The sequence below is a fragment of the Pimephales promelas genome, chromosome 7 (assembly GCF_988280905.1).
Source record: "Pimephales promelas chromosome 7, fPimPro1.hap1.1, whole genome shotgun sequence".
NCBI lineage: Eukaryota > Metazoa > Chordata > Actinopteri > Cypriniformes > Leuciscidae > Pimephales > Pimephales promelas.
The window spans coordinates 33,636,485-33,664,218 of NC_142775.1; the positions used below are offsets into that span (position 1 = coordinate 33,636,485).

A 27,734-nucleotide genomic window follows, 5' to 3' on the forward strand; every position below is an offset into this window, starting at 1 on the left:
TTTACATGTTTAAGCAAAAGTCTCACATTGTTTAAATACTAAGCAGCTTTTATGACATCGCATTGAAAACTACACTGAATATTTGTACTTTTAATTTGTCACACGGCAGGACCGTTAAAATTAACTAGTGAAACTAAACTAAAAATACAATAAAATTAACATTTATACACTCACACACACATACATATATATATTAGTCAAAAAATAAAACTAGATGTCATTTCTTTGACATCTTGTTTGTGAATATTTTTGTGTGGTTCAAACTGCCCTTTTACAATTGCTATATATCGGCACATAAGATTTTTTCTGTGTTTAAGCGAAAGGGATGGAGAGATCTCCGAATATTGCCACTAACCTAAAACATATCAGTGAACATGCTGTCGATTACGATCTGAATGAGGTTTGCACAAGAACATATGGCCCGTGAATGGCACACTGCCTTCTCTTCTCTGCGTCCTCTTCACCTCTCAGGTAGTTCATTAAATCTGTTATTGAATTAAGATGAGAGTCTGGTGTCTGAACACCTCGGAGAGCAGAGGACTCGATGCCTGGCTTTATTAAAATCTGACTGTGGGTGTATAAGACACATGGTCGGACTTGGGGATTATTTTCGAGTAAGCACGACAGGCTTCAATGTGTGTCCAAAATACCCACTGCTGCTCCAATGATCCCTTTTCTCACCCACACTAGATCCTCTCGTGCAGCTGGTGTACCTCCACAGACACCCCAAGGGTCACGGCGAACCCCACAAGTGCATCGCAAATAACTCTCCGAGAGGTCAATGCTCGTAAGGGATGTTATCACAACATCTGGCACTTCATTTCCCTAACTTAACTATCAAAAATAAACAAAATGGAAAACAATAGCAAATTACAGGGCTTGGGCTTGATCGAAGGTTCCGCCCATGGTTGCAAGATGGCAATGAAGTATTAACCTCTACACTATGAATAATTCAGTCGAGTCTCAGGGTGTCTGCCTCAGCCCCTCTGAATCACCACAGCTTATTTTGCACACCAGCTTCGTCCAAAACACATCAGCATGACCATGCACATTACTGTAATATTGAATGAAACTGTAGGGGTATTGATGCGTTCATATGTGTAAGCAAATCTCCACACATCCGAAAAGTAACGTCACTCACAAAACATTAGACGTCCCGGCTGGAAACTAGTGCACCATGACATCACACCACACCATGTCGTGGTGCTGCCATCACGTAGTCTGAGCGAGCGGAGAGCACTGCGCCATTTTAGCCACAAGTTAGAAAATGGAAACCCTAGTAACGGAATTGTGTTGTATGATTCGTTTACATCTGTATTTAGGTTTTTGGCAGATGCTTTATTTTGGAGCTGATCGGCTTTGTGAAGATTTCCTGAGATATTTCAATGAGACCTTTGTTATTTTCGTTGAAATCATCCTATAAGGATGTGGTCAACTGTTAGCTGTAATCCCGCATGCTCGGAAAACTGTCTGCCGTAAGTGTACTGACGGTAGAATAGGCGATATGCATTACAGTAGACTGTAAGTTTACCCACCACAAGCTTGACTTACAAAGGTCAAGCTAAATGGCAGAAAAATTAATTTGCTTCTTTACACAGATGTATGTTTCACTAGGCAGTTTGCCCAGATCCCCTTCAAAAAATAAATTCCATGTTTTTTTTCTCTCTCTCTCTCATGTGTTATATATATGTATATATATTTAAGCTGGCATTAAACTCAATGTTATTAATGAATACAATTGCCAATGTTTGTTAAATAAAACTTAAACCAATAAAGTCAAATGTGGATATTTTCAAATATTTAATTTATGCTTAAATATTTAATTTATGCTTAGAATTTGAAAAATGAGACAATAAACAAATAAATAAAATAAATTGATTTTATTTTTTAATAGAAACACTGTGTCCTGAGCAATATTAAATTAAACTAAATGGGAGATTGCATGATATCTGCATCTATAGACAGGACAGTGTAAGTAGGCCTCAAGTGGATACTTGTTGTTTTCAAACAGCCAATAGAAGAAGACAAAATTAAAAAATAAATAAATAAATAATAGAATAGTTTTAGACTATCACTGTGATAATCAATAGAAAGACCTATACCAGAAAATATCGCACATTAAAAAAATTACAGAGGTCAATTGGTCAGTCAACTTTTTAATACTATTATTATTGTTATTGTTATTATTATCATTATCATTATATGCAGGTATTGTTTTATAGTTGTTGTGTTTTTTTAAGTAGCCTACTTGTCTGTTAAATTGCCCCACTACTTTCCAATCGTCAATAAAAACCATCAGCTATGGCTGTTTAAAAATTATGTTAATGTTTTATTCTGCTTAGTAGGTAAAAAGAAAAAAAATAAATAAATTATTTTATCTTCCATCTCTAACGACAAATATGCTAATTACACACTGGACCCGACACAAACGAGGTCGCGATGCGGTACATTTTATAATGTTTTGGTTATTAAAATTAATTTAATGTAATAAAAACTTAGGCTACCTTTAAAGTTTCTATTATCCCATTATTATTATTTATTTTACGAGCTGGTGTTTAGGGTGAAAGTCCACGGTCATGTAGTAAATCGGCCCATTTAAGCTCAAGAAGAAGAACACTCAATAAGTGTCAGGTCAACAGTTAGGCTATGGGATTTGTTTACCAAGGAGAGTTAGCCTGTGATTAAATATTATTCAAATTAAATAAAGATTGGAAAAAGTGTCCCATTTAACATGAATAAAAAAATAAATAAAGATGAAAACGTTGCAAACTTTAGTTTGGGCTATTTCCTGGGAAAAATAAATGGAAATATATTAATTTAGTCTCTCTTCGCATCGATATAACTTTTGAATCACATATAACCTCTAAAAGGATTTATGAGTCTATTTATTTTTTTTTTTACCTGAATGCTCGTTAATGAATATTCATCTCGGGATGTTAACGGCGATTGCCCTATAGGCCATCATGGCCTTGACGTTTAACACTTTTAATATTTTATTTAATATTTATATAGGCATATATGTTAATAATAAAAAACAGACCTTTTATTGATCATTAAATTCATATTAAGAGATTATAAACATTACACTTGAGCTGATTAAGCGACTTCAAGAGGTAAAAAAGCACTTTGCTCCAAATGATATCAATAGCCGCGGCTCTATACTGACACTCTCTGGTGAAAAACACGTCCCATTACATACTATTTGAGCAAAAGGTAATTCACAGCCCATAAATCACAATAAGAGAGAAAAGCCCCTCTCTTACACAGAACAGACAGCTAAGCTTCCAACATCAGGAAGATCACCTTGAGTTGACAGCATTTATTTTCTCATCTTTTCTACACAGATCAGATTCTAAACTCCCATACACACATATGAATTCAAAACTCAATAATACCAAATGGGCCTGAATATTTAATCTTAAACATGAAAAGCCATAGGCTATTTCACCAAACGAATCAATCCATATCATGCGTCATATCGCGTCAAAATTGAATACGATTAGCGAAAATCTGTCTCTCATTTTCTAATTAGGCCAAAAGAACAAATGAAACTTTGGAGATTACCAACTATAGCCTATTTGTGTGTGTGTGTGTGTGTGTGTGTGTGTGTGTGTGTGTGTATATATATATATATATATATATATATATATATATATATATATATATATATATATATAGGCCTATAATGAATATGCGACAACACGGAAACTTTTGCAATTAGGGCAATACACGTAATTTTTCCCCTCCCGAACGACTGCAAAAACTTGAGCGGGACACAATTTTAAACACTGTGTGAACTAAACAGTTATGGATATGAGGGGATAGCCTACATGCAAACAGAATGCACATGTTTTTCAATCAAATATAGGCCTTATAAAATAGCATACAACATCTTTGTTTGGGCATATTTCTATATCTCGACTGCGCCGCTTATTCAAGTGTTTCATAAAGGACGTTTAGATGTCAAAATACAAACACGTTGTCTTAGAAATAGTATTCCTAAGTGTTTTGTGAAAAATGTGAGTGCTGCTACTGTCCCTATAACTTTGCTGGCTCCGAATATTAATAGGCTAGATTCTAAGTTATTATAGTCTACTTTGCAGAAGGCCTAATTTAGCCTATACCGTTATTTTGATTGTTCACTTTATTTGAAATCTCATTATTGTACGCCTATAGTGTAGTTATACAGATTATTCAATATGCCATATGCGATTGAAAAATAAAAATAAATCTGGCAGCATATGTGCCAATAGGTTTTAGTTAATAACTCGTGTGATTAACTTAAGACAATTGCCATTAGGTTTTAAATAATGTCGGTAATAAACTCAGATGTATATATTTGGGCTATTCATACCCTCCACTGTAAGCAGCTTTATTTCAAAATATGCTTTAAGTAGCCAACCTCAACGTGTGCTTTATGTCAATAAATAAAATAAATAAATAAAACGCAGAACATCTAAATAGGCCTATGTGACAAATAGCCACCTGTTTACGACGTAAATCTCTGCTTGTCCAAATGGTGCATTTTGGAATTCAGTATTAGCTATTCAGCAAGTTGAAGCATTTAATTTGGCTATTAGGTAGGCTACAACAAAAGCGCAAGTGTAATAAACTCGGCGCACAAACTTGCAGCGCATGGCAGGCTAGCTATCATTTAGCCTATACAGCAAAAATACAAAATATTTAAAGCAATTTCTTAATTATCAAGACAGTGCAAATACACAAACTGCACAAAGAGTCTTTAAACACAGGCAACAGCCCATATGAAGATTATGCTGTATGGTCGGCAGATTTTCGGACTGAATTTCGCGCTCAGCCGGTGCGCGTTCTTGCTTTCCCAACCGATCGATCGTTTCAAAATATGTTCATATCGTATATCCAGCTGTGACCCTTACAAACAATAATAAACAACACTCAAAGTTTGATTCGCAGCGATCCCTTTCTAGCGATTTCTCGCGAAATCAAGTCAATGCGTCTCGCGCGCAACTGTGATATTATTGATTCCCAGAACAAATCGGTTGTTCATTTGAAGCAGCGGGTTTGACATAAACTGAATAAGCGAGCGATTAGCCAATATGATCAAATTCGCCGCGGCTTAGCCTATTGGATGAGCATCGGAGGTAAAAGGCAGGTAACTATTTCACTTGAATTTCATTTCCTCTGCTAACGCTACGCAGATTTAACAACCCTGAATGAACGAGCTCAAATCAACTGACAATATTGTTAGGACAGTCACGCTACAGTTGAGCAAGATGAAGGTATATGTCCCTCACTCCAGACGTTATCTTACCTTCATTGGGCGGATGAATAATGAATTCTGCTCTGGAAATAAACGTGAAGAGAAAAAGGAAAAGTATTAATGTTTTGAAATCCATGATAGCAGTTCAGGGGGTAAAACAAGGTACATAACTCCGTGAAGCATGCCACTCATGTGAGGGCTTCTGTTCCGACACAAGTTACCATTCTCGGCTCAGAGGCTGATGTCAAGTTTGACAGTGGAGACGAGGAGGAGTCTCTCTCTCTCTCTCTCTCTCTCTCTCTCTCTCTCTCTCTCTCTCTCTCTCTCTCTCTCTCTCTCTCTCTCTCTCCAGTTCTCACCGGGAGCTTCCCTTTTTCGCTGGGTCCTATACACGCCAGACAGAGCCGTTTATTAGACCCACAGGTTCAACAGAGGTCATGTCATCTCTCGGAAATTGAAGAGGAGACAAAAACACATCAGGCATCAGCAGCTCATCAAATTCAAGTTACTATATGTCACACTGTGGAATTTGTGCACTTCGTTTGCCTTAAAAAATACAAAAAGCTACGAAAAATAAAACAAAAATAAAGCTCTACATAATATATTTGTCACATCACATCAGCTCAAAGCCTGAGCTGTAACAACTCGAAGAAGTATGGGCAAATGAATGTTATGGTCACAAACTTACACTGCAGTGTACTACATGAGAACTGAATATACAAATAAAAACATATATATTGAACATATTTTATTGAGCTGATTGCAAATACATTTTGTTAGTATTATACACACAATCTATAGCCTACTGACATTGGCAATACAAGTCATCGTGCTATTTTTTTTAATGGAATATTGCAAATAATAAACAACCTATCTGAAATTTAGTATTTTTATTCTTTAATTAATGTGCCCTCATAATTTTTTTTTCAAAAAATATATATCTCCTCTGATGACGTGTTGACGGGCACGAGGGCGAGACAACACTCCACTCACATGAGATGCCATAAACTGTAACCCGCAATGATCCAACCATCCAATAAATTCCCAAAGAAAGTGGGAAAGTCCCTCTCTACATCTTTTCTTGTTCAAGAAGCCTGACTGTAACTGCAAATACTGTAAATACTGTACATCATATTTAGTATATTTTATAAAAAGTTAAATTGATGGAATGTTATACAACAATGATGAAAATATGTATTGTAAGACAACAACATGGACCGTAACATATAAACACTTCTGTCAATTCTGTTTATTCTGCACTGTTAAACAGTTTAGCATGCAATTACAGTAAATTACAGGTTAATAATTGCATTACTTTCACAGTAATTTCACAGTAGGACTTTTCTTGTATCTTAATTGCACTAAAAATGTTGTTTTATAGGGTTACTTTGGAAAACACAATTTACTGTAAACAAACAACATTATACTGCATTACAGTGTACTATGAAGGTACCCAGCATGCAGTGTGGTTTATTGATTCTTGTTGATTTAAACTTATTTTTGCTTCACCTTTAGCAGTCTTTTTGTTGTTGTTGTTGTTGTTGTAATGGTGGTTAATGGTTTGTATTATCATTATTATTATTTGTTGTGTTTTGTATATCAAGTAGGCTATTGATGTCTGTATATCATTAGGTTATGTTTACAAGATGATGTCACATATTTCAAAGTTACACTGTAACTGAAAAACAATTAACAATTATAGTGGTAAAGAATACATTTATTACAGTGTCATGGTTGAAGACAACATTATAATGTGAAATTACAGTAAATTACTGTGATGTCCTGTCAGCATCATTCTGCTGCTGATTCACAGTCATTTGTAAGAAAATGACCCAGCATCCACCATTTATTTCATGGTAAATTTCTGACCAGACATTTATTGTAAATACTCTTTAATCCTGTAAATTCATTTTTTTTTTTTTTTACATTTAATTCCCGGATTATTTTTATGATTACAATACTGCACTCTCAGCAAATATCTTTCAAACATTCACTGTCTGTATTCATTATTTTTTCCCGTACAAAAACTCTACGTTTACTTGCTGTTATAGCAGGCCTTTAAAACAGCTGTTGGGTGGAGAGCCGGCCTGTAGAGGCTGATCGAGCCTGGACAGGCATCATATATACAACCGACTGGAACAACTTTCAAGAGACACTTAGAAAGGAAGTAAACATCACTTGTGTTTCAATGAAAACCCTAACAGGAGGTGACTAGACTGGGGAGATTTCTCCATTTGAATATGGGGACATAATTGTTGAAATATGTTTCTTGATATTGGATGTTAATAAATTCATTTAAAACCAAAATGTTTGCATTTAGGTATAATATTTATTATTAATTAATATTTATAATTTTTTTTATTAATGCAAGTTTTATTTTAATACTAATAAGTTAATTTTAGTCAATTTTAAATTGTACTTTTCTTCAGTAAAATAACAGGAATATAATTAAATAATAAAATAACTTCAAAACAACAAAATAAAAAAAAAATCGAATAAATTGTTTGGGAAATGAGAAGTTTGCAGAACAGCTCTACTGTTGCTTAGTCTCGCTGTTTTTAAAATAGTAATAGTCAGCTTTAAATAAAAAGCCTTACCTTACACTGCAAATAATTAAGCATGCCCTGTAAAACATGAATATGTAGGGAAATAATATTTGCTTGAAAGAAATAGAGACTCTTCATGGCAATATGACAGCATATACTGCTTTTGTTTGTAACAATGTACAATTGTCTTTATTGACAAACTGGGCCCAAAAGTTTAATCCAATTTAACATCATGATCAATCAACCCGATCTCACGACCAAGTCGTACGAATTCGACGAATGATTAAAAAGTGGCTAATTCGTAACAATTCATACGACCTCACTCGTACGAATTAATACGATTTTGCTAAATCGTACATATTTTACGAATTGGCCAATTCATATGAATTCATACGAATGACCTACCCCTTACCCCGCCCCTAAACTTAACCATCACGTGGGTTTAGACAAATCGTACGAATTAGTACGAGTGAGGTCGTACGAATTAGTACGAATTAGCCACTTTTTAATCATGCGTCGAATTCGTACGAATTGGTCGTGAGATAGTGTTGGATCAATGGATGCTTAATGTCTGAATGTTTTTACAAGCAAAAAAATAAAAATGAAATAAAACTATAATATTAAATCTGTTTTTTCCCTAGCTCTTCCAATCTGGCTCAGAAATATTTAATCCTTGCCTGCCCGTACTTGTGGTGAAAAATGATTTTATTACATTTATTTTTCAGAGCAATTTAATACTTTAAAAGGAATAAAATTAGATTAGAAAGTGGAAAATGTATATACAAGAACTGTGATTTCAATTGCTGACAATTATATTACTTTCTCCTGTTGTTAACTTGTATTTCATTATTTTTTTCCCCCACTGGCCCCTTTTCCACACTGGATATGATATAAGCTGTCGGACTAATGTAAACGCTTTTATAGTACAGGCATTTTTTTGGTTCCTTAGCTGCACTTTTGGATCTTTTTTGGAAAACTCTCTGTCACCGCAATCAAGTCTGAGTATTGATTTAACGTTCCAATGCGACTTAAATACATTGAGAGGAAGAACAACATTCTTCACTTTTACAAAAACAGAGAAAGCAGATGTTTCTATATTAGTATATATCCCTGCAGCTACAGAGAAAAACTATGCAAAATACAAATAGGCTACAATATTTAATGGCAGGATGGGAAGCCCTTTCCTGTCAATTGAGGATACACTTTTCATTTTGTTTCTTACAGCGTTGGGCTCTACTCAGTCATTTCATTCAGTGTTTCTTTTTTCTTCCCCAGAAGCTGTCAAATAATTTGGCAGGATAAAAACACATCATTTAAAGCCATTGTCTCACCGACTCTCTGTCTTGAGTATGAAGTTTCAACTCTACATCAAACCTGAGTTAAAGCCCAGACAGTCTAAAGGGATATACGTTTCTACAGATGAAGCATTTGTAAATTCAATCCCATTCCCACTACAAAAGTGCAAACATGATGAAGCAAATCCCAGATTTAACAGTATGTTTAACAAGTAAATACGTCTGGAGCATGATTTAGTGGATAGAATGGCAAAACAAAGAGACAAATCAACTGAAGTAGCGATTAAAAACAGAGAAACAACATTTGGTTTTCCCAGTGCCATTGAGGTTTTGTCTGAGGCATGCGCTGCCTCGATGTGTGGCCCTTATTATAGCGTGTGAAAGTTAAACGCAATACTTTTTGCTGATCTCATCACAGTCGAAAAAACTTAAACGGGAAAACCCGACACCACTTCATAAGATAATACTGCCTCTAATTTTCTCATCAAATGAATTCACACAAATACGTCAAAATTAATTTCTTATCATTGTTTTTAATATCATAATTTTTTTTTTGTATAATATAAAAAACATTCTGTAATCAATTGCAATTCTGCCAATGTCTAACAAAGAAGCAGCCCAGCATGAGTCTGAGTTGTAGAGTTTTCCAGTTCTCCGTAAAGCCTTTCTTTTGTCTTGCACTTTAACAACTTTGCTGTTTTTGTTGAAGAGCCATGTTGTGTTCTGGGTGCCAGTTTTGGATGCCGTCCCTCCACCATCTGCTCCTGGATCATGCCAATCAGAGTTTGGAATGGCACCTCTGTCTTGCCAGCCAACATAACAGTTGCATTGCAATTGGTCGGCTGAAGATTTTCCCTCAGGCCGCACCTATCTCTCATTTCACAGAGGATGAGTTTCCTATTTGGGCAGTTTGCTATTGCATACCATGAATCATCTGTGCTGCATACTTGTTAGATACACCACTGAATTTAATGAGTAGGATAATGAATCTAAAATGCAAATGTGCGGCCAGTATATATTGCCTCCACATATGTGTTTATGGTGGCTTTATATACATGCGAATGAGGATTATTTATACAATTTGTGTTGAAATTGATATATTATTCATGCATTATGATACCCAGAGTTGTAATGCTTTGTTTAGCATTCTTTCCACAAATGCTATTGGCAAGTCGCAGCGAGCTATGGCTACAGCCTTGCAAATAGCTGAGTACACATTATTCATCAAAATTGAACTGCAGGGATTTGGGTCATTGCATAGCTTCAGATGAATGCACAAATAGTTCAAAAAGTACACATGAAATGGGTCATCACTTATGAAGCATGCAGTTTCTTCAGCTTTATAATAGGACACTTGAGTTTAAGGCAAGACGCTAAGTGCAAAATCATTGTTGATTTTTCCATACACCATTTTGGGCTATTTGGCTTTTCATAATGTGTTGTTTCAGATAAGTTGAAAAGAAAACATCCAAAATACAGTCTATTTTATTGCACCATATCTATTTGTGTATGTAGATTTCAATTCCCATACCTTTTAAGGCCGTTTTCTCAACATGAATGTTTTTCTCATCCACACCAGTAGCATTTACATACACCAAACTCGAGTTTGTTCATGTATAACTCGCCTGATTCTATACAACATTTTATTCCTAAACATGGTGACTTTTTTCTTTCTGGTGGTTAACAGAAGGAAGGAAGGAAGGAAGGAAGGAAGGAAGGAAGGAAGGAAGGAAGGAAGGAAGGACAGACCAAACCTGGATGACTTTCTGTCTTTTCTTTCTGTTTTTTTTTCTTTCTTTCTGGTGGTTTACAAAAGGAAGGAAGGAAGGAAGGAGGGAGGGAAGGAAGGACCAAACCTGGATGACTTTCTGTCTTTTCTTTCTGTTTTTTTCTTTCTTTCTGGTGGTTTACAGAAGGAAGGAAAGAAGGAAGGAAGGAAGGAAGGAAGGAAGGGAGGAAAGAAAGACCAAACCTGGATTATTTTCTTTCTTTTATTTCTGTTTTTTTTTTTTCTGGTGGTTAACAGAAGGAAGGAAGGAGTGAAGGAAGTAAGGAAGGAAGGAAGGAAGGAAGGAAGGAAGGAAGGAAGGAAGGAAGGAAGGAAAGAAGGAAGGAAGGACCAAATCTGGATGACTTTCTTTCTTTTCCTTCTGTTTTTTTTCTTTCTGGCGGTTAACAGAAGGAAGGAAGGAAGGAAGGAAGGAAGGAAGGAAGGACCAAACCTGGATGACTTTCTGTCTTTTCTTTCTGTTTTTTTCTTTCTTTCTGGTGGTTTACAGAAGGAAGGAAGGAAGGAAGGAAGGAAGGAAGGAAGGAAGAAAGAAAGAAAGAAAGAAAGAAAGAAAGAAAGAAAGAAAGAAGGAAGGAAGGAAGGAAGGAAGGAAGGAAGGAAGGAAGGAAGGAAGGAAGGAAGGAAGGAAGGAAGGAAAGAAAGACCAAACCTGGATTATTTTCTTTCTTTTATTTCTGTTTTTTTTCTTTCTGGTGGTTAACAGAAGGAAGGAAGGAGTGAAGGAAGTAAGGAAGGAATAAAGGAAGGAAGGAAAGAAGGAAGGAAGGAAAGAAGGACCAAACCTGGATGACTTTCTTTCTTTTCTTTCTGTTTTTTTTTTCTTTCTGGCGGTTACCAGAAAGGAAGGAAGGAAGGAAGGAAGGAAGGAAGGAAGGAAGGAAGGAAGGAAGGAAGGAAGGAAGGAAGGAAGGAAGGAAGGAAGGAAGGAAGGAAGGAAGGAAGGAAGGAATGAATGAATGAAGGAAGGAAGGAATGAAGGAAGAAATGAACCTGGATGACATTCTGTCTTCGTAACCATGTTCGTAACCAAACAGTTTTGATGACCAATGACTTCCATTGTGAACTGTAGGAGAAAAAAGAAAGAAAGACTTTTCTCAAAATATCATCTTTTATGTTCCATAAAACATTTATAAACTTTATAAAGCCACAGTAAATGACCAATAATAATCTAGTATTATTTTTTCACAGTTCATTAACTTTTAAAAGCCTGGATATGTGCATGTCATACATCTTAGGAACTGACAAATTACCCATCGAGGACTAATGCAAGCACAACATTGGGAATTATAATGCTGTATTGTGTTTGAAAAATGGCCTAAAATAAAACACGCTCTAGATTAATCACAGTGGGGTATATGATATAGCACAGGCCTCATGTGTGCAAAAGATGTATATGAGCACTTTGTCTAATAGCACGATATTGGTCTCTGGCTTATTAGGGCTCTGTTCAGTGAACACATTTGTGTAGTCTAGACTGTAAAGCAGGGGGGCCCTATACCACAGACCTAGTGTTACGATACTGCATCAAGACAAGCTTGCATCACACACGCCACACACACACACGATCGGCCTCTGCTCAAAGTCAGAGAGTTTGCCCTCGTGAGTTCATTAATCACGGCCTTTAATTGCAGCTGAATGAATCGCAGCTATGCAGCTGCAATAGCATAAAACAGAGATGGGAAAAACTGATACAAGGCAGTCTTTGCAGATGACAGGCTTCAGTTATACTACAATGATTTCTCTCTGACAATTGCGTTATTAGCGCACAATCCAAACTCGCAGAATCTGCCGAGCAAATTTTGCGCTGGTGCCAATTCACAAGAAAATTAAGCACTCATTGACTCTGTAATATGTATTTTCATTGAAAATAAAATAGGCTTATGCCAGACCCCTTTGGAGGTACATTATTAGGAAAACAGAGACCTCTCGGAAGCAATTAGTTGTGTCAATACTTCACATTTAGAGCTAAGTGTAATTGCTCCCATAATTAGGCTTACGGCCCTGACACAAAATCTAATCTGGCAGGATTCTGACTGGAGGTTCACAACTTTCACAACTCAAATGGCAGAGATCTACACTGCTGTAAAGAAAGAGCAAAACAAGGACAAGCAAGCGTGCAGGCTCACATTATTGAGCACACATTAACACACATGCTGCTATTGCTTTAGATAATAGATGGCTGAGTAATAATACACGCACACAAATATGAATCAAAAGTGAATTTAAATGGCATATAAAGAGTTAAAAAAATGATACATATAATTTGTTTACATTACTTCATATAAAATATTACAAATAACATAAAATATAATTCTGGACATTTACACAACACTAATTTGGTAGTTGCTCCAAATTTATTAGTGAAAAGGATACACACTTTTTGCAAGTAAAGAATTTAACAAAATTAAATGTGTTTAAAGTATTGCAACACTTTGTGTTTGTCAAATGTAGAACATTAATATTTTTTATTTTTATTTTTGTTTAATCATTAAATGCAGTATTTGAATATATATATATATATATATATATATATATATATATATATATATATATTAACATATTGTGCAAATATCATGTGTGTTCTTATGTATATGTAGTTATTTTGTTATTTATTTTTATTTATACATTTTTTATTAAAAAATCTTTATTTATTTATAAATTTAGATTGTCATATCTATATTTTAAATTAAATGGAATTACATTCAGATCAGAGTGACTCAAGTATCAGGGTCTAAGTACTTTTTAGGATGACTATAATTAAAATAAATATCTCACTGAAAAATAAAATGGTACATTATGAAAAGAATGAACTAAATATACCTGCATTTTTACACACATACACACAACACACAAATTAAAAGCTTTTTCTCCCACTCACGCCAAAACAATTTTTCAAGCAAATGATAATTTGTGCTCATTTGAAAGTAATCGTATCAACGAATAATGAGTGGCTGTCAGGTGTATGATTATAGGTTGCCAATTTAAAACCACTCGCATTTATCAAACTAGACGAGTGGGTGAGTGCATTAGCGCGCTGAAACACAACACAGATTCACAAAACACCTTAAACTTGTGCTGATGACAGCAAAGCTCAGCGATTTGTATTTTTTTCAGCGAGAAGCCTTCGAGTTCTCTCTAAATATAGCAGGATATACTCCTCTCGATCAAAGGCCAAGAAAAGAGAAGCCCTTGAAAACCTACAAAGCAGAGTTAATTACAACAGAGCGGCATCTGCATATTCAAGGAGACCTCCGCTAAAGATGTGGGTTTTAGGGGGTAATTAACCGAATACAGCGTAATTACAGCTGTCTTGCACTGCTCTTTTGGCTGGGCTTGACTGGGGGTGTCTTACAGTGGCAGCCCCTTCTCCATACCCCAACGCCAGTGACAGAGCACTTTAATGAGGCCAGAAATGCCAAATGTGGGGTTGCTGTCTGAGAAAACCACTAAAGACATCACCCGCTAACAGGAACATCCCATAGCAAACCCAAGCATTCCATTGGGCTCTTTTTAGGTTTGGAAACAAGCATTCATAAAATATGTTCAAATAAAAACATTTAGCTGTAATATCTATGGTCATCTCATCTGTGATTGTATTTTAAAGGCTATAAAGTTTGGCTATAGTCACTCATCAATGGCAGCTGTCACATTTGCTAGGTAACAAGAACAGTCCTGTATAGGACCGACCCATTTAATAACGCTCAGTCTGACACTTTGTGGCATTTCGAAGGTGTGGTGTTTGAAGTTTGAGTCCTTAGAAGGATGCAGCATTTGAATTGGCACTTATTATTAACCAGTTTGACTTAATTTCTGATTTATATCTTCAAAAGTTCTTATAGAGAATTAACAGAGGTTTAGGTGTTGATGGTTATTGAATGGTTCGTTTGAAATCACCATTATGATGATCAGTGTTTGTTTTAGTTGGGCTCTTATGAGGACATGAGAAAAAGATGGAGTCGCATGACACTAGAAATTAACCATTATTTTGACAATGTACAAAATAAAAGACATGCCAACTTCAACTGACAAAAAAAAAAAACTTGAGACGTGAGTCGTGACAATCCCACAACTGAAGAAAAATGGAAAACAGGTTTTATATGGAGACCAAGTGCTAAACCGTTCCTATATCTTTATGAGTTTGAGAACCGCAGCTGATATGCTGAGCCATTCTGCTAATAACCAGACATCATTTCGTGTTTGTGTACGTATGGTATATCAGGGTCTCCAGGCATTGTGGATTTGCTTCCCTGCAGAAGGCTGTTGAGCAAACATTAAAGCACCCTGGCCAGTCAACAGCAATGCATTTCGACAGGGAGGAGATTACTAGTATTTATCTTCACTAGCACATTAGAATACTGCCCCTCGCCTCCGCTCGTGGGAGGCTGAAGTAATTGCCCGCATGGCCTGCAAATACAACACAACAGAGAACCAGGAAGTTCTGAAGTCCTAGGGCTTCACCTTGACATTTCTTCTCTTGGAGCGGAGAAGTATTGACATGGCTAAAGGTCAGCAACAAGACTTACAACTAATTTGTTTTCCAAGACTTGCTGTGATGGTTAGAATGTTTGTCATAAATCTTTGTCAAAAATAGTCAAGCATTTGATATTTTAAATAAGAGACAAAACCTGACTATTCAAAGAAGCATTTATTGATAATAAGAATTTGAATACATATTTAAAAGTAATGGAATTTATATGAATGCATAAGTGTATAGTTCCATAACTGGTTATCATTTTGTTCATGTTTTTCATGGTTTTTTAAATTTAAAATCACTGGATCATTTTAAATAGTCCTAGGGTGTGACAAATTTATTTTTAAAAACGTCCCATGGAGTCTGGAGTCTTACTTACACATATACTGTAACATGATTCATTTTAGGAATACTCATAAATGCTATATAAACTATGATGTTAAACTAATAATATTTAGACATATATGTAATCATAATAAAAATGAGCAAAATGAAAATAAAGTTTTAGAGCCAATCACTTGAGCTCTATAATATAATATAATATAATATAATATAATATAATATAATATAATATAATATAATATAATATTTTTTGACTGCCTGTTAATGGAGAAAATGCTAAATGAATGGGGAAATAATAGCTTCAAGTCTGTTTTCCCTGACCTGAGGTTACATGTCAGGGTGTGTTATTTCAAGGTGTGTCTGACTGAGCTTAAATAGGAGTCTTATCCTGGCTTATAGTAGTAAATAGGATGGTTTGAAACGGGACGGTTTAATGATCCAACTCAGCTCTTTCATTCAGACTGCACGCATTCAGACAATTGCACGCAAGCTCTCAAGCACGCACCTCAGGCACTGTCAAACTCTTGCACTGTTTCCCTAATGCTCCCTACCTCCATCAAGACATTTCACCACAAAATAAAGCCCTACACAGAGTGCTTGCCAATGACACATGATTAAAAGTTGCCACGGTAGAGACCTTGCAGCAGGATTTGCTCTTTTGTCTTTCTATTCTCTTGTCCTGCGGCCGTATGGGATGCGCTGGGGGCAAATGATGCGTGTATAATGCTAGCTGGCTAGTCAGAATGGATGAAGTGAGAACCTGGGTGTGCCGCCAATGGCAGAAGCTCTCGTCCTGCCAAACCACTTTGCCCAGAATCTGCCATACAGCGCACGCAAGAATCCAGTTTATGTTAGAGAATATACCTCACCAAGTTCAAAGCGACACCAGTCATCATGTCTCATTTCAGCCCTCACACAATTTTTCCTTAGTCTATTTCAGGACACCTCAGATGTCAGTGACAAGTCTGGCGGCAACAGTCACCAAGAGAGTTCGGAAATGAAACGCAGTGTAAATCATGCACGTCGTTCTCTGGTGAATTCAAGGTCCGAAATTGTTTCAGTGAACGCCATTTCACCGAGAATTTAAACGATTTGAGTGACTTTAAATCTGAATACAGTATGAAAGAGTACCCAGAAATATACTTGAATATTAAATTATTTTTTATCCTGTATTATAATGTTGGAATATGACAACATTTATCATATATACAACGTATATACATATACCAAACGTTCTTTCACTCTTCCATTTGTCCTGTTTTTGACACAAGCAATTTGGAGTATATCAGAAACTGAATGCATATCAGTATTGTATCTAGTGTAGACAGCATCTGTGATTATAATGGTTTTTCTTTGCTTTGACATGACACTCACATCAAGAGTAGGCAAATGTCAGCCGTTAAGCCAATTAATTCTAGTGGGCGGGGCCTATGATGTGATGATGTCAATGTCTTGCTCAGGAGGCAGGCATACTGTATGTAAATGTATTTTCTCAAGTGACATTACAGATCCCGCAGTATCAAAACAAGCCATTTTTGGAGCTTGATTTAATAAATGCATTGTTTATAACGAGGAAGACATTTTAAGCTATGAGATTTCTAGGGTGTTTTAATGGTACAAAGACCTCTTATATGTCAAAAGATCAAGACAAATTTGATTTCTCGTCATGACCCCTTTTATCATACTGCTCATATGATTTTACCCTTGTGGAAAAGAAGTGTGCTTAAAGATATAGAAATAAAGGGCCATTGAAGAGATTTTAAGTACACTTTGTAGTACGTCATGTTTTAATATTATGTTGTCATGCTTTAAAGAAATACACTTATTTTTATGTTCTGACTAATATAAAGCACATGAAAAGAACTTGATTTTAATTTTAACTGAAGGGTGTAATTTGATATTACATTTTAAGTTAATCAGTTAATTAATAAAAAAAAATAATTAAATTGCTTCATCACAACAAATGCAAATGACACATATATATATATATATATATATATATATATATCGTATATATATACACAATGTGTGTCATATATATATATATATATATATTTCAAAGACAAAAAATTACAAAATTACTTTAAAAAACACCTAAAGTATTTGAAAGTGCACTTTCTCCATGTAACACAATGTAAGCAATTGCGTATAATGCTGCACAGCAAAGTATGTTTAGAAAAAAAAAACATTTGTGTACAAAGTAAACAAATCACATCTGCCTGTTTCTATTTATACATGCTGCCGAGAGAATATTGCTAAGCCTGATGACACGCATGGGTCTTTCCATTAGCGTCTGTCTATGATGGCACTCATCCACCGCTCCTCAACACCACTAATGAGAAGCACACCCGGCCTGTGCCAAAGTCAGACACTCCACACCTCTCACACAGCCAAAGATGAACAGGAAATCACCAAATCAAAACCCAGATACCTCTATGGAACCCAAGGTCAGAGTTTTTCATTATCACCTCAGTTTGTTTTGGTTCACTTACAATCTGGCAGCCTGAGTGGCTCCTGCCGCATGAAAAGAGCCATAGAAAGGTATGGATCTATCGTAGAACAAACACAGACCCTTTGCATTATTCAAAATTGGCAGCTCAATATAACGTGTTTCTCATATACATGAATACGTGAAACAATACACTGAGTGATTGAATGCAAAGCTACATTTAGTCGGAGACAGTGACAACCGATTGTTTGTTTTACCGTCTCTTTTTGTGATAAAACGCAGGATAATATTAATATTTCATTGTATATGAACTATTGCCCTAAGCCAGTGATGATAGTTGTGCATTGGCTTAAAACACTAGTCTCAGACATTTAGCACACCTATGGGCCACACACAGTTCATTAACTGGCTGGCTGATGCATATTGCCAATCAGATTGGCTGGTTTCTTACTCAACTTTCTCAGTATACCAATCCACCTGGAAAAAAAAGGCTTTTAGTTACACTTTATGGTGTCTTTTTACTTTATTCACTTTTCACAGGATTGCTCCTGTCTGCCTGCTGTTGAGTTGATCTGCGTCTGCTTTCTGTTTTTTGAATCATTATTTACTATCAGTCCCTGTTGTTTATACTGATATAAATAACTTTCTCACCTTCACATCTTAACCTGACATCGGTAGCTTCAATCTAAATCGTTGCTTGCACAACACGCTATTAATTTGCTAACCTGTAAGCGTGCCATTGCGCTCTTTATTTATTTATTTTGCTCGCAGGCTTGTGCCTTATTCCAAATCCATCACACAGTAATTTATATGATCTATTTTTATTAACTAACATTAACAAAAAATTAATTATTAATTAATACTGTAACAAATGTATAGCTCAAGATTAGATAATGTTAGAAAATACATTAACTATTATTAACTAATGAACCTTATAGTAATTTATCATTATCATTATCAATTTTGAAAACAGTTGTGCTGCTTAATATTTTTGTTAAAAATGTGATATTTGATGAATAGAAAGTTCAAAAGAACAGCTTTTATTTATAATATAAATCTTTTGTAATCTTACAACAATGAATCATTGTTGAATAAAAGTATTCATTTCTTTAAAACAAAAACAAAAAAGAATGAACAATTTACTGACCCCACATTTTTGAACAATATTAACCTGTCAAAACCTGAAGAAAATCATTTGAAGAAAAAAAGAGCCTCATACAGTCACAGAAATGTTCAAGTGATATTTCATATGGGTAGTTAAGGAAAAATGGAAAAATAAACAAAAAGTGACTACTTTGTATTTCTGCTTATTCTAATGCTGTCCATTATGTAGTGTCAACTACATCAAATAAACACCATAAACCGGAAAACAAAAACTAAACCAAAGTTGGTTGGTCTCTTTATATGTCATTCAAACAGTCTCTTCCTGTCAAAGTAGGTGGTTCTTGTTCAGAATAACCAGTAGAGCAGAGTTCAACTGTGCTGCATCGGCCCCCGTCATGAATAGAGCGGAGAGGCTCGGTTATGCGTTTCAGCATGTAATAACCCTTTTATTGCACTCTAAGCTTAAAAATTTCACAGGGGAGGAGTGACTGTGGAGAGGCCAGAGAAAAGCTCCTTTTTCAAACGGCTGTACCCAGGCAAGAGACAAGTGGAGGTGCCGAGGGCATTTTATCACAAACCTCCCATTATAAGGCTTTAATGTCCCACAGCGCAAATCTCCGTAATAACTCAAAGCAGAGCCGTGTGAGCATGCTCCGGACATCTGTGACAGATGCATATAGGGCCTGGCGTGACTGTCACAAAACCGTGCAGCTCTAACAACTTCTCTGTGGCCTTGTTATCACTCGAAAATCCAGTCGCCAAACCACGGCTGTTTACAAGGCTCACAGGAAATTAAGTCTCTCACTCTGTATGTGCGTGCATTTCTGTGATAGATTTTGATTTTAACTATTTTTATATTTCCTGCTGAATTTTCAGCATCACTGCTCCAGTCTTCAGTGTCACATGATCCTTCAGATATCATTCTAATATGCTGATTTGGTGCTCAAGAAACATTTTTTATTATTATCAATCTGAAAACAGTTTTGCTTAGTATTTTTCCATGGTACCAGTCTTCCATGGTATGCCAACCAATCATCGTAGAGATGTGAAATATGTGAAATTAGTTTGAGCTGCTAGTTCTGGGAATGTAACCACAGACTGTAAAAAATATGGACATAGCGTCTGTGACGTCACCCATAGACTCTATGAAGAATGAGTTTGGGGTTGTTTATGGGGGGTATGGGCGGCGCCATACTGGAAAATCTTGGGAAATACAAAATACAAATGCTCAGAAAGGATACAGAGGTGGTATGATGTGTTGTGTCAGATCATGGCCGAGATGTCAAATTCCACGTGGCGCAGCCGTCAATCAAAGTTAACCGCCCTTATTTGTCATACATTTTATATTTAATTATGATCTAAACTAACGAGTTAGAAAAAAAATCACCCCCCTCACAGTTGTCAGGCACTCGAAACCTATCGAAAAATACAATAAAAGTCCATGGGACCAAACTGTAAACATATAAATGTATGCTATGAAAACGTCTATGGATATTTGCTCCCTTTTGGGACCTCCCTCTAGCGGATTTTAGATGTATTGCAGTTTTTCGCACTTCTGGGTAGGCTTCATTTTTCAGATTAGAATGTTGCCGCTTAGTAATAATTACCTTGATTATGTAGAGAAGAGATATTGGGCCCTATCTTGCTCCCGGCGCAATTGACTTTGCACACTGACGCATGTATCATTTGTATTTTGCACCCGTTCAAAGCGTCCACAGACGCACACCGGCAAACTAGGAAATAAACTTGCACTCCCTGGGTGGTTCAGCGCAAAACAATCCCTGGTGCTATTTTGCAGCTCCAGAAAACAATTGCACCACCAGAAAAAAAAAAAAAAAAAAAAAACTAGTCTAAAGTCAGTGGCGCGTTGCACATGCTTGGCCATTATACAGAGTGTGAACAATGCGCATACACTGTATATGATTCTCTTATCTATACATGCATTTTACTTTTTGCAAATGATACATTATTATAAGGAAAAACATTAAAACACGAGGGAAGAATATGCATAAAGTTGACACATTAACCCAAATTATTATATGCATGTTTAACCGAAGCTAATTTGGGTGGGTTTGTCCCATTCCCAATGTCACTTCTCTTTCTTTCACAGCCCTGAGAAGAACATCGATCTCCTCGGCTGTGAACTGATTCTGAAGCGTGCCTGGTAAATGCGCTGTTATAATAGTAATGCGCCATGGAACAAGCGTGCTCATCATGCTCTTAAAGGGAATGTGGTATGACGCTCTTATTGGTTTGTTTCCCGTTACACCCAAATCACACCTATGAATAATGAAGCTACTTCAGACCAACCCCTTTTATATTTTCGTCGAGTGCAAGAGTCATTTATCCCGCCGGAAAAATAGCAACAGTGCCGAGATCCGCCCACAAAGTTACTTGCACTTTGCGCTTAACACTTGCGTTTTAAATTGTTAAAATAGGGCCCACTGAATATTGATTGTCAACAAAATTACCAAATTGTCATTTGAACAGCATCCACAAATTAATAATGAAGGAACACTCTAGAGTTAGATATAGGCTGCAATAATTAGTTTCACTAAACAGCCAAGTGCTTAGTGAATTTAATTTAATTAACTCGGCCATTTAAATGACAGAAAGATGGATTTTTGTTTCAAGTAATAGAATAGGTAAGTGAAATTATACTTATATTGCCATGCTGAATGTGTCGTTTGCCTTCCGTCTAAAAGTGACCAAAAAGACCATTAAAATAATAATAAAAAAAATATTCAGGAGGGGTTCCCCGCTACAATTTAGTGTGCCTACCTTACTTTAATACACACCACTGCTTGAGCACTAAATCAGCATATTGTTAAATAAATTCAACCTTTGGTGACAATAATAAATCTTAATGATTCCAAACTTGTGTATGTAATGAGATAAATACAATGTTCGGTCTAGCTCAGAAAACCTTGCGTTGGAAAGAGTACAGGCTAAGTTATAGTTTAAGTAGATATTCTCATGCAAGGTAAGTGTGTGTGGGGGGGACCCCTCTATTTTGATTGATTACACTCCTGGATTATGTCTGATAAATCTGGATTCTCATTCTGCAAAAAACATAATAGCTAGCACATGTCAGAGTTAATTAACTGAGAATTAAACCAACATATCTGCATGTTATACTACATCATACGGGTCAAATACTCTGACTGTGCACCTCCATTTGAAAAAATGCATTGTATAATTACGAGAATCATTACTAATCTTCTACATTGTATGAAACCGCAACCACTTTCCAATTAGCCGTCAACATCTTAATACCTTAACAAGCAAAAAAATGCAGGCCAAAGTGTCAGTCATATTGAACTGGTTATAAAGTAAATTGCTGCTGATGTATGAGTTGGGGTTGGGGGTTAGAGCCGCTAAGCTCGATCGTTAGCCTCCGTAGTTACTGGGTCAGTCTACATGTTTGCATTTGGCAGTGAACTGCAGGAGTTCAACTGCCGCCAATTTACTCGCCAATGTTGGGAAAACATTGAACAGATAATTAGTTCAGTCTCTCAGTCCATGCGATTAACCGTGGTCGAAGAGACTTGCAAATGATTAGGTGACCAATACAGCAATTAGTCCAATGTGTGCAGTGACTGGGTGATGTATTTAAGGCAATCTTAGGCCACACCAGTGCACTCAGTAGGCACAGGCAGACTAACAGCTTTCTCCATTAAACCTGCTGTCGAGACCACTTAATGGGTGTTAGAAACTTCAGATTGAAGTTGGGATAGAGGGAGGAGGAGCCTGTACAGACACAAAGTTAAGTAATGCACATAGTTGCAACCTGGTCTCACACCCAATGAACAGTGAAACATGGTCAAGCACCTTGCATCTCACTGGTAAAACACCAAAGATATAGCTGGGAGTCGAAATATCAACAAATTTTGAATTTCTTTGTTTTCAATTGCTTGCTTTATGTGTCTATGTATAATTTTGGCTAAAATGTCTGTTTAGTACATATATAAATTGTTTGAGTACATATATTTTTAAGCATGAAAACAAATCTTCAAAAATTACCACCTTCAGCAAATTAATATATATATACATAGTAAAACAATATTTAAGGTTTTAATTTGCTGAAGGTGGCAATTTTTGAAGATTCGGGCACTACTGAAGTTTTCGGGCACTTTCTTCACACAAAGAAATCACTTGGCCATGGAAAACATGGAATATTTCTAATTTCTGAATAAAATATTGTGACTAATTATATCCACCTGTCATATCCTATGTTTTAATTGTTTATTCTGAGAAATGGTTATGTTTAACAGTAGGAGTCAGATTGGGTGCTCATGATGTCTAAATAGTGTAATGTTTTTGTAATTATTGTGCTTTTTAAAATCATACCCTAATATCAATATATATATATATATATGTCTGTGTGTGTCAAAATGATATATGAGTTTCTAGTTCAATGCTAAAGCAACAGGAAGAGGTACCTTTAGTGTCTTAATAGTGGGAACTTGACCATGTTTCAGACTTTGAGAATTGAAAGTTGTTTGTATAGTAATCACGTAAATTGTTACGTGTTTGTGGAATAGAAGAGCTTTACATGCTGACACTTATGCTGTCTTGCAGCTGTAAACAAGAAACATGGATGGTAACATTTTACCCTATTTGGTGTTGCATTTATTTTGACTAAAGTAATATTAGCAACCAGAGGCATATCATCTGGCAATTTTTAGTAAACCGCCATCAACACCGGCACTGTGTTGTTGATGCTCATTAGAGGCTGTTCACACAGGATGCATTTTGTGTAATTGCTAGGTTATGCAAACATGCACTAAAAGGATGTCTTTGGCTGTGCAGGATGTGTTTAAGCTTGTGAAAACTGTACCTATACCTGTAGTGTATTGGTGATGTGCATCCGATTAAATTCACATTTTTTCATATCTCTGTAAGATGTTTACAAAATGAATATGTAGATGTCCATATGTCCATATGATTCTGGTCACACTAGTCCCAGGTTTTCTTATTTTGGGATTGTTATCCATTATTCATGTAACTTGCCTGAAGATAATTGACTTCAGCGTTTCGGCAAAGGACACGTTGCCCCTGACACTGCAGAAACTTCACCCTGCTCTCAGGGGAGCTATGTTTGCTCACTCTATCCCTATAGGAGCAAATGGACATTTGTTTCTCATTAGAGTTAAAATGTGCATTTAGAACTACCATGCCATCATTTCAATACAATTTCAATGAATCAAGTTCAGACGTGCATAATGCACGGAACCACATAATAGCTTCAAGCAGACCTGACTATTGTTTGTGGAGACTGTGACTTGTGCTACATGGTTTTGTGCACTTTAATGCAATCCATGAGGACTTCAAGGTTATCCTGCTGAACTTATTGGAGTCTGGAAATATGCAGGATTTTTTGAAATCCTGGCATGTTGATGTCTTAAAGTAGATCCTTCATGTCATTTGCATTTTCTTCAGTACTTATCCTTGTTAGAGGAAAGAGTGCTAAAGTTTAGGCTGATGATAGTAGTGAAAATGTCTTTCACCCTGTTGAATGTCTACTACTGTAAATGATGCAATCTTAATGCAAACTTAATCAATTAAATTGATCGAACAAATTGCCTTAATTCAACAAGATGCTGAAAGCATTCTTTAGAAATGTTGGCCCATATTGATAGGATAGCATCAGAGCTCCCGTTCTGATGCTCTGTTGGGTTGAGATCTGGTGACTGGGGGCCATTTTAGTACAGTGAACTCATTGTCATGTTCAAAAAACCAATTTGAAATGATTCAAGCTTTGTGACATGGTGCATTATCCTGCTGGAAGTAGCCATCAGAGGATGGGTACATGGTGGCCATAAAGGGATGGACATGGTCAGAAACAATGTTTAAGTAGGCAGTAGCATTTAAACGATGCCCAATTGGCACTAAGAGGCCCGAAGTGTGACCCCCACAGCATTACACCACCACGACCTGCCTGCACAGTGGTAACAAGGCATGATGGATCCATGTTCTACTTCTGTTTACACCAAATTCTGACTCTACCATCTGAATGTCTCAACAGAAATTGAGACTCATCAGACAAGACAATATTTGTCCAGTCTTCAACCGTCCAATTTTGGTGGAGGACACAAGGAGGCTTATGTCTTGCTGTCTAAATTTAAAAAAAAAAGTTTGATTTATTTTTTTTTTTTCATTTAAGTACACACCCTGTGGTAGCAACTGTAGCTGCACTGTTTATCGCCTTCCAAAAACATCAAGCTCAAATTACTGAAATGATAGGAAATTTTTAAATATTGCTTATAGAATACAATTAATGACCACTTAATTTAATCATTCAATTAATTTAACTACATGAAATTAATATCAACAAATTAACATGTTAGATTGACATCCTTCAAAATGGTCAGATTGTTGGATGCAACGAGAAGGCAACGATCAAAACTGCACTGAAAAAGAGCCATTAGGCGTTTAATGTTAGAAACAAAGAAAGGGGTTGAAAATTAAGAGCAGGGATGAGAACAGACAACCATTAAATATATGTCAGTTAGGGTCATGGAACTTGTCACAAAGAATTATCAACACCACTGTATTTAACCCTACTGTCATATTCATTCCAGTTTAAAACTGATCATTTAATTCAGGGGTCAGAGTTCAAAGCTCCACAAGGATTATTTGACTCTTTTCATGACCTTTATAGATGTGATTTGTTAATGACTGGCAGGAGAAACATAAACGAGAACTGGCGCCACAGCTCTAGAGAAGGTAAGACTAAAATTCATGTAGATAGGGAAGACACAATGAAGATGATCTACATATGGATCCAAAGAGTAAGCAGAGGAAGAGCGGCATTTCTAATTCAGTCTCTATGGGGAGCTGAGCATTATATAATTGACAGCCAAAAGCTGCGAGGTAAGCTAAGGTTGTGATGTCTGTTGTAAGCATTTTAAAATCTGGGGTGGCTGGACTGGAATGTGTATTCAGTGATTTGTAGAATAGTTCAACCCAAATGGGGAGTCTTGTCATTTATTTCTCTGTCCACATATTGTTCAATCTGAACCATGACTTTTCTGTGGAAGTGTTTTGAATAATCTTCACACAGAACTTATAGAACCACAGTTTATAGTCAACATGGCTGGAAAGAAAATACACCGTTTTTTTATATATATATTTGAGCTTCGCCTCTGGCCATTGAACAAACAGGGTATGATTATGATTCAGGCAGCATTATAGGTCAGAAGTCAGATTGGTTTGGAGCAATCAGAATATTATTCGTTCCATCTGGTTGAAGATCGGAGTCACGCCGGTATGGAGACGGCTTTGTTGAGGATCAGTGCCGACGGCTGTCGTGTCGATGAAGCCTTCACAGGGGAGAGTTGACACAATCTCTGTTCCCCTGCTTAAACCAGCACATGTCAAGGCCCGTCTTAAGTTTGCCAATGACCATTTTGATGATCCAGAGGAGTCTTGGGAGAAAGTCATGTGGTCAGATGAGAACTTTTTGGTCATAATTCCACTAACCGTGTTTGGAGGAAGAAGAATGATGAGTACCAGTGATGCGCGGGTCAATGTATAAACAACCCGCAACCGACCAACGTTTTCAGCTACCCGCCCGCAACTCGGACCGCAAAAAAAGTAAAAAAATATATTGTACCCGACCCGCTTCCTGACCACATTTTTTAGTAAATGTTCATCGGAGCGTTATTGGGCCATAGACGTGTAACAACACAGCATCGCAAGAAGACGTAGGCCTACACATAACAAAGGCAAAGCCAGCACTTTGGTCATCATCTTTCATTATTTCAGCAAATGTCTCCCACACTTTTACTCTTTCTATTTGTGTATTTACGGAGTGTATTTCCACAACCCAGTCTTCACCTTTACTCTTGCCGCCTCCATCTCTCTGCAGACTGTAGTGATCGTAGACATGGCCGGTTCGTGAACGAATCGTTCTTTTGAACCGGTTCTTTTTGGTGAACCGGTCGAACCAGTACACTGAATCGTTCGAAACAGTTCGCGTCTTGCGTCAGTGCTGATCCAGAAGTTACTAAAGTTACTTTCCGACATGCCTGACAGTCGCCTACGAATCGAAATAAATCAATATCCTGAATTATATTTTACTCCAGTAACTCCAACAGTTCACTGAACCGAGACATGTGCCACTGTTGAGAGAACTGATGAGCACGAGCAGCTGATACTGCGTATACCGAACGCACAGGGACAGCGGTTCTCGAATCACCAGTATAGAACCGAGAACTGTTTAGACTGAGCTTGTGTGTTATCTTCGTGCCAGTTATTCAGCCAATAATGTGTAGGGCTGTATATTTCATCAAAAATTGTGTCTAGTACTATACGCAAATGTTTAATTGGCATCTTTTTTCAAACGACCCGACCGACCGCGACCCGAATATCATTAAAAACATTTTTGGATGACCCGTAACTGCGGGTAACCGCGGGTGACCGCAGGCACCCGCTCATTTCGGATCAATCCCCGCACACCACTGATGAGTACCATACCAAGAATACCATCCC

General features: G+C 36.6%; 1 protein-coding gene across 2 annotated transcripts in view; it reads right to left on the reverse strand.

Moving 5' to 3' along the window:
* Positions 1-5,486, reverse strand: part of epha3 (eph receptor A3) — a 120,684-nt gene extending 115,198 nt beyond the window's left edge. For both annotated transcript variants that reach the window (XM_039683306.2, XM_039683307.2), the window contains exon 1: positions 5,291-5,486. In XM_039683306.2, coding sequence (XP_039539240.2) covers positions 5,291-5,375 — 85 coding nt within the window. In that variant the 5' untranslated portion in view covers positions 5,376-5,486. The remainder of the gene's footprint in view (positions 1-5,290) is intronic.
* Positions 5,487-27,734: the final 22,248 nt, after the last annotated feature.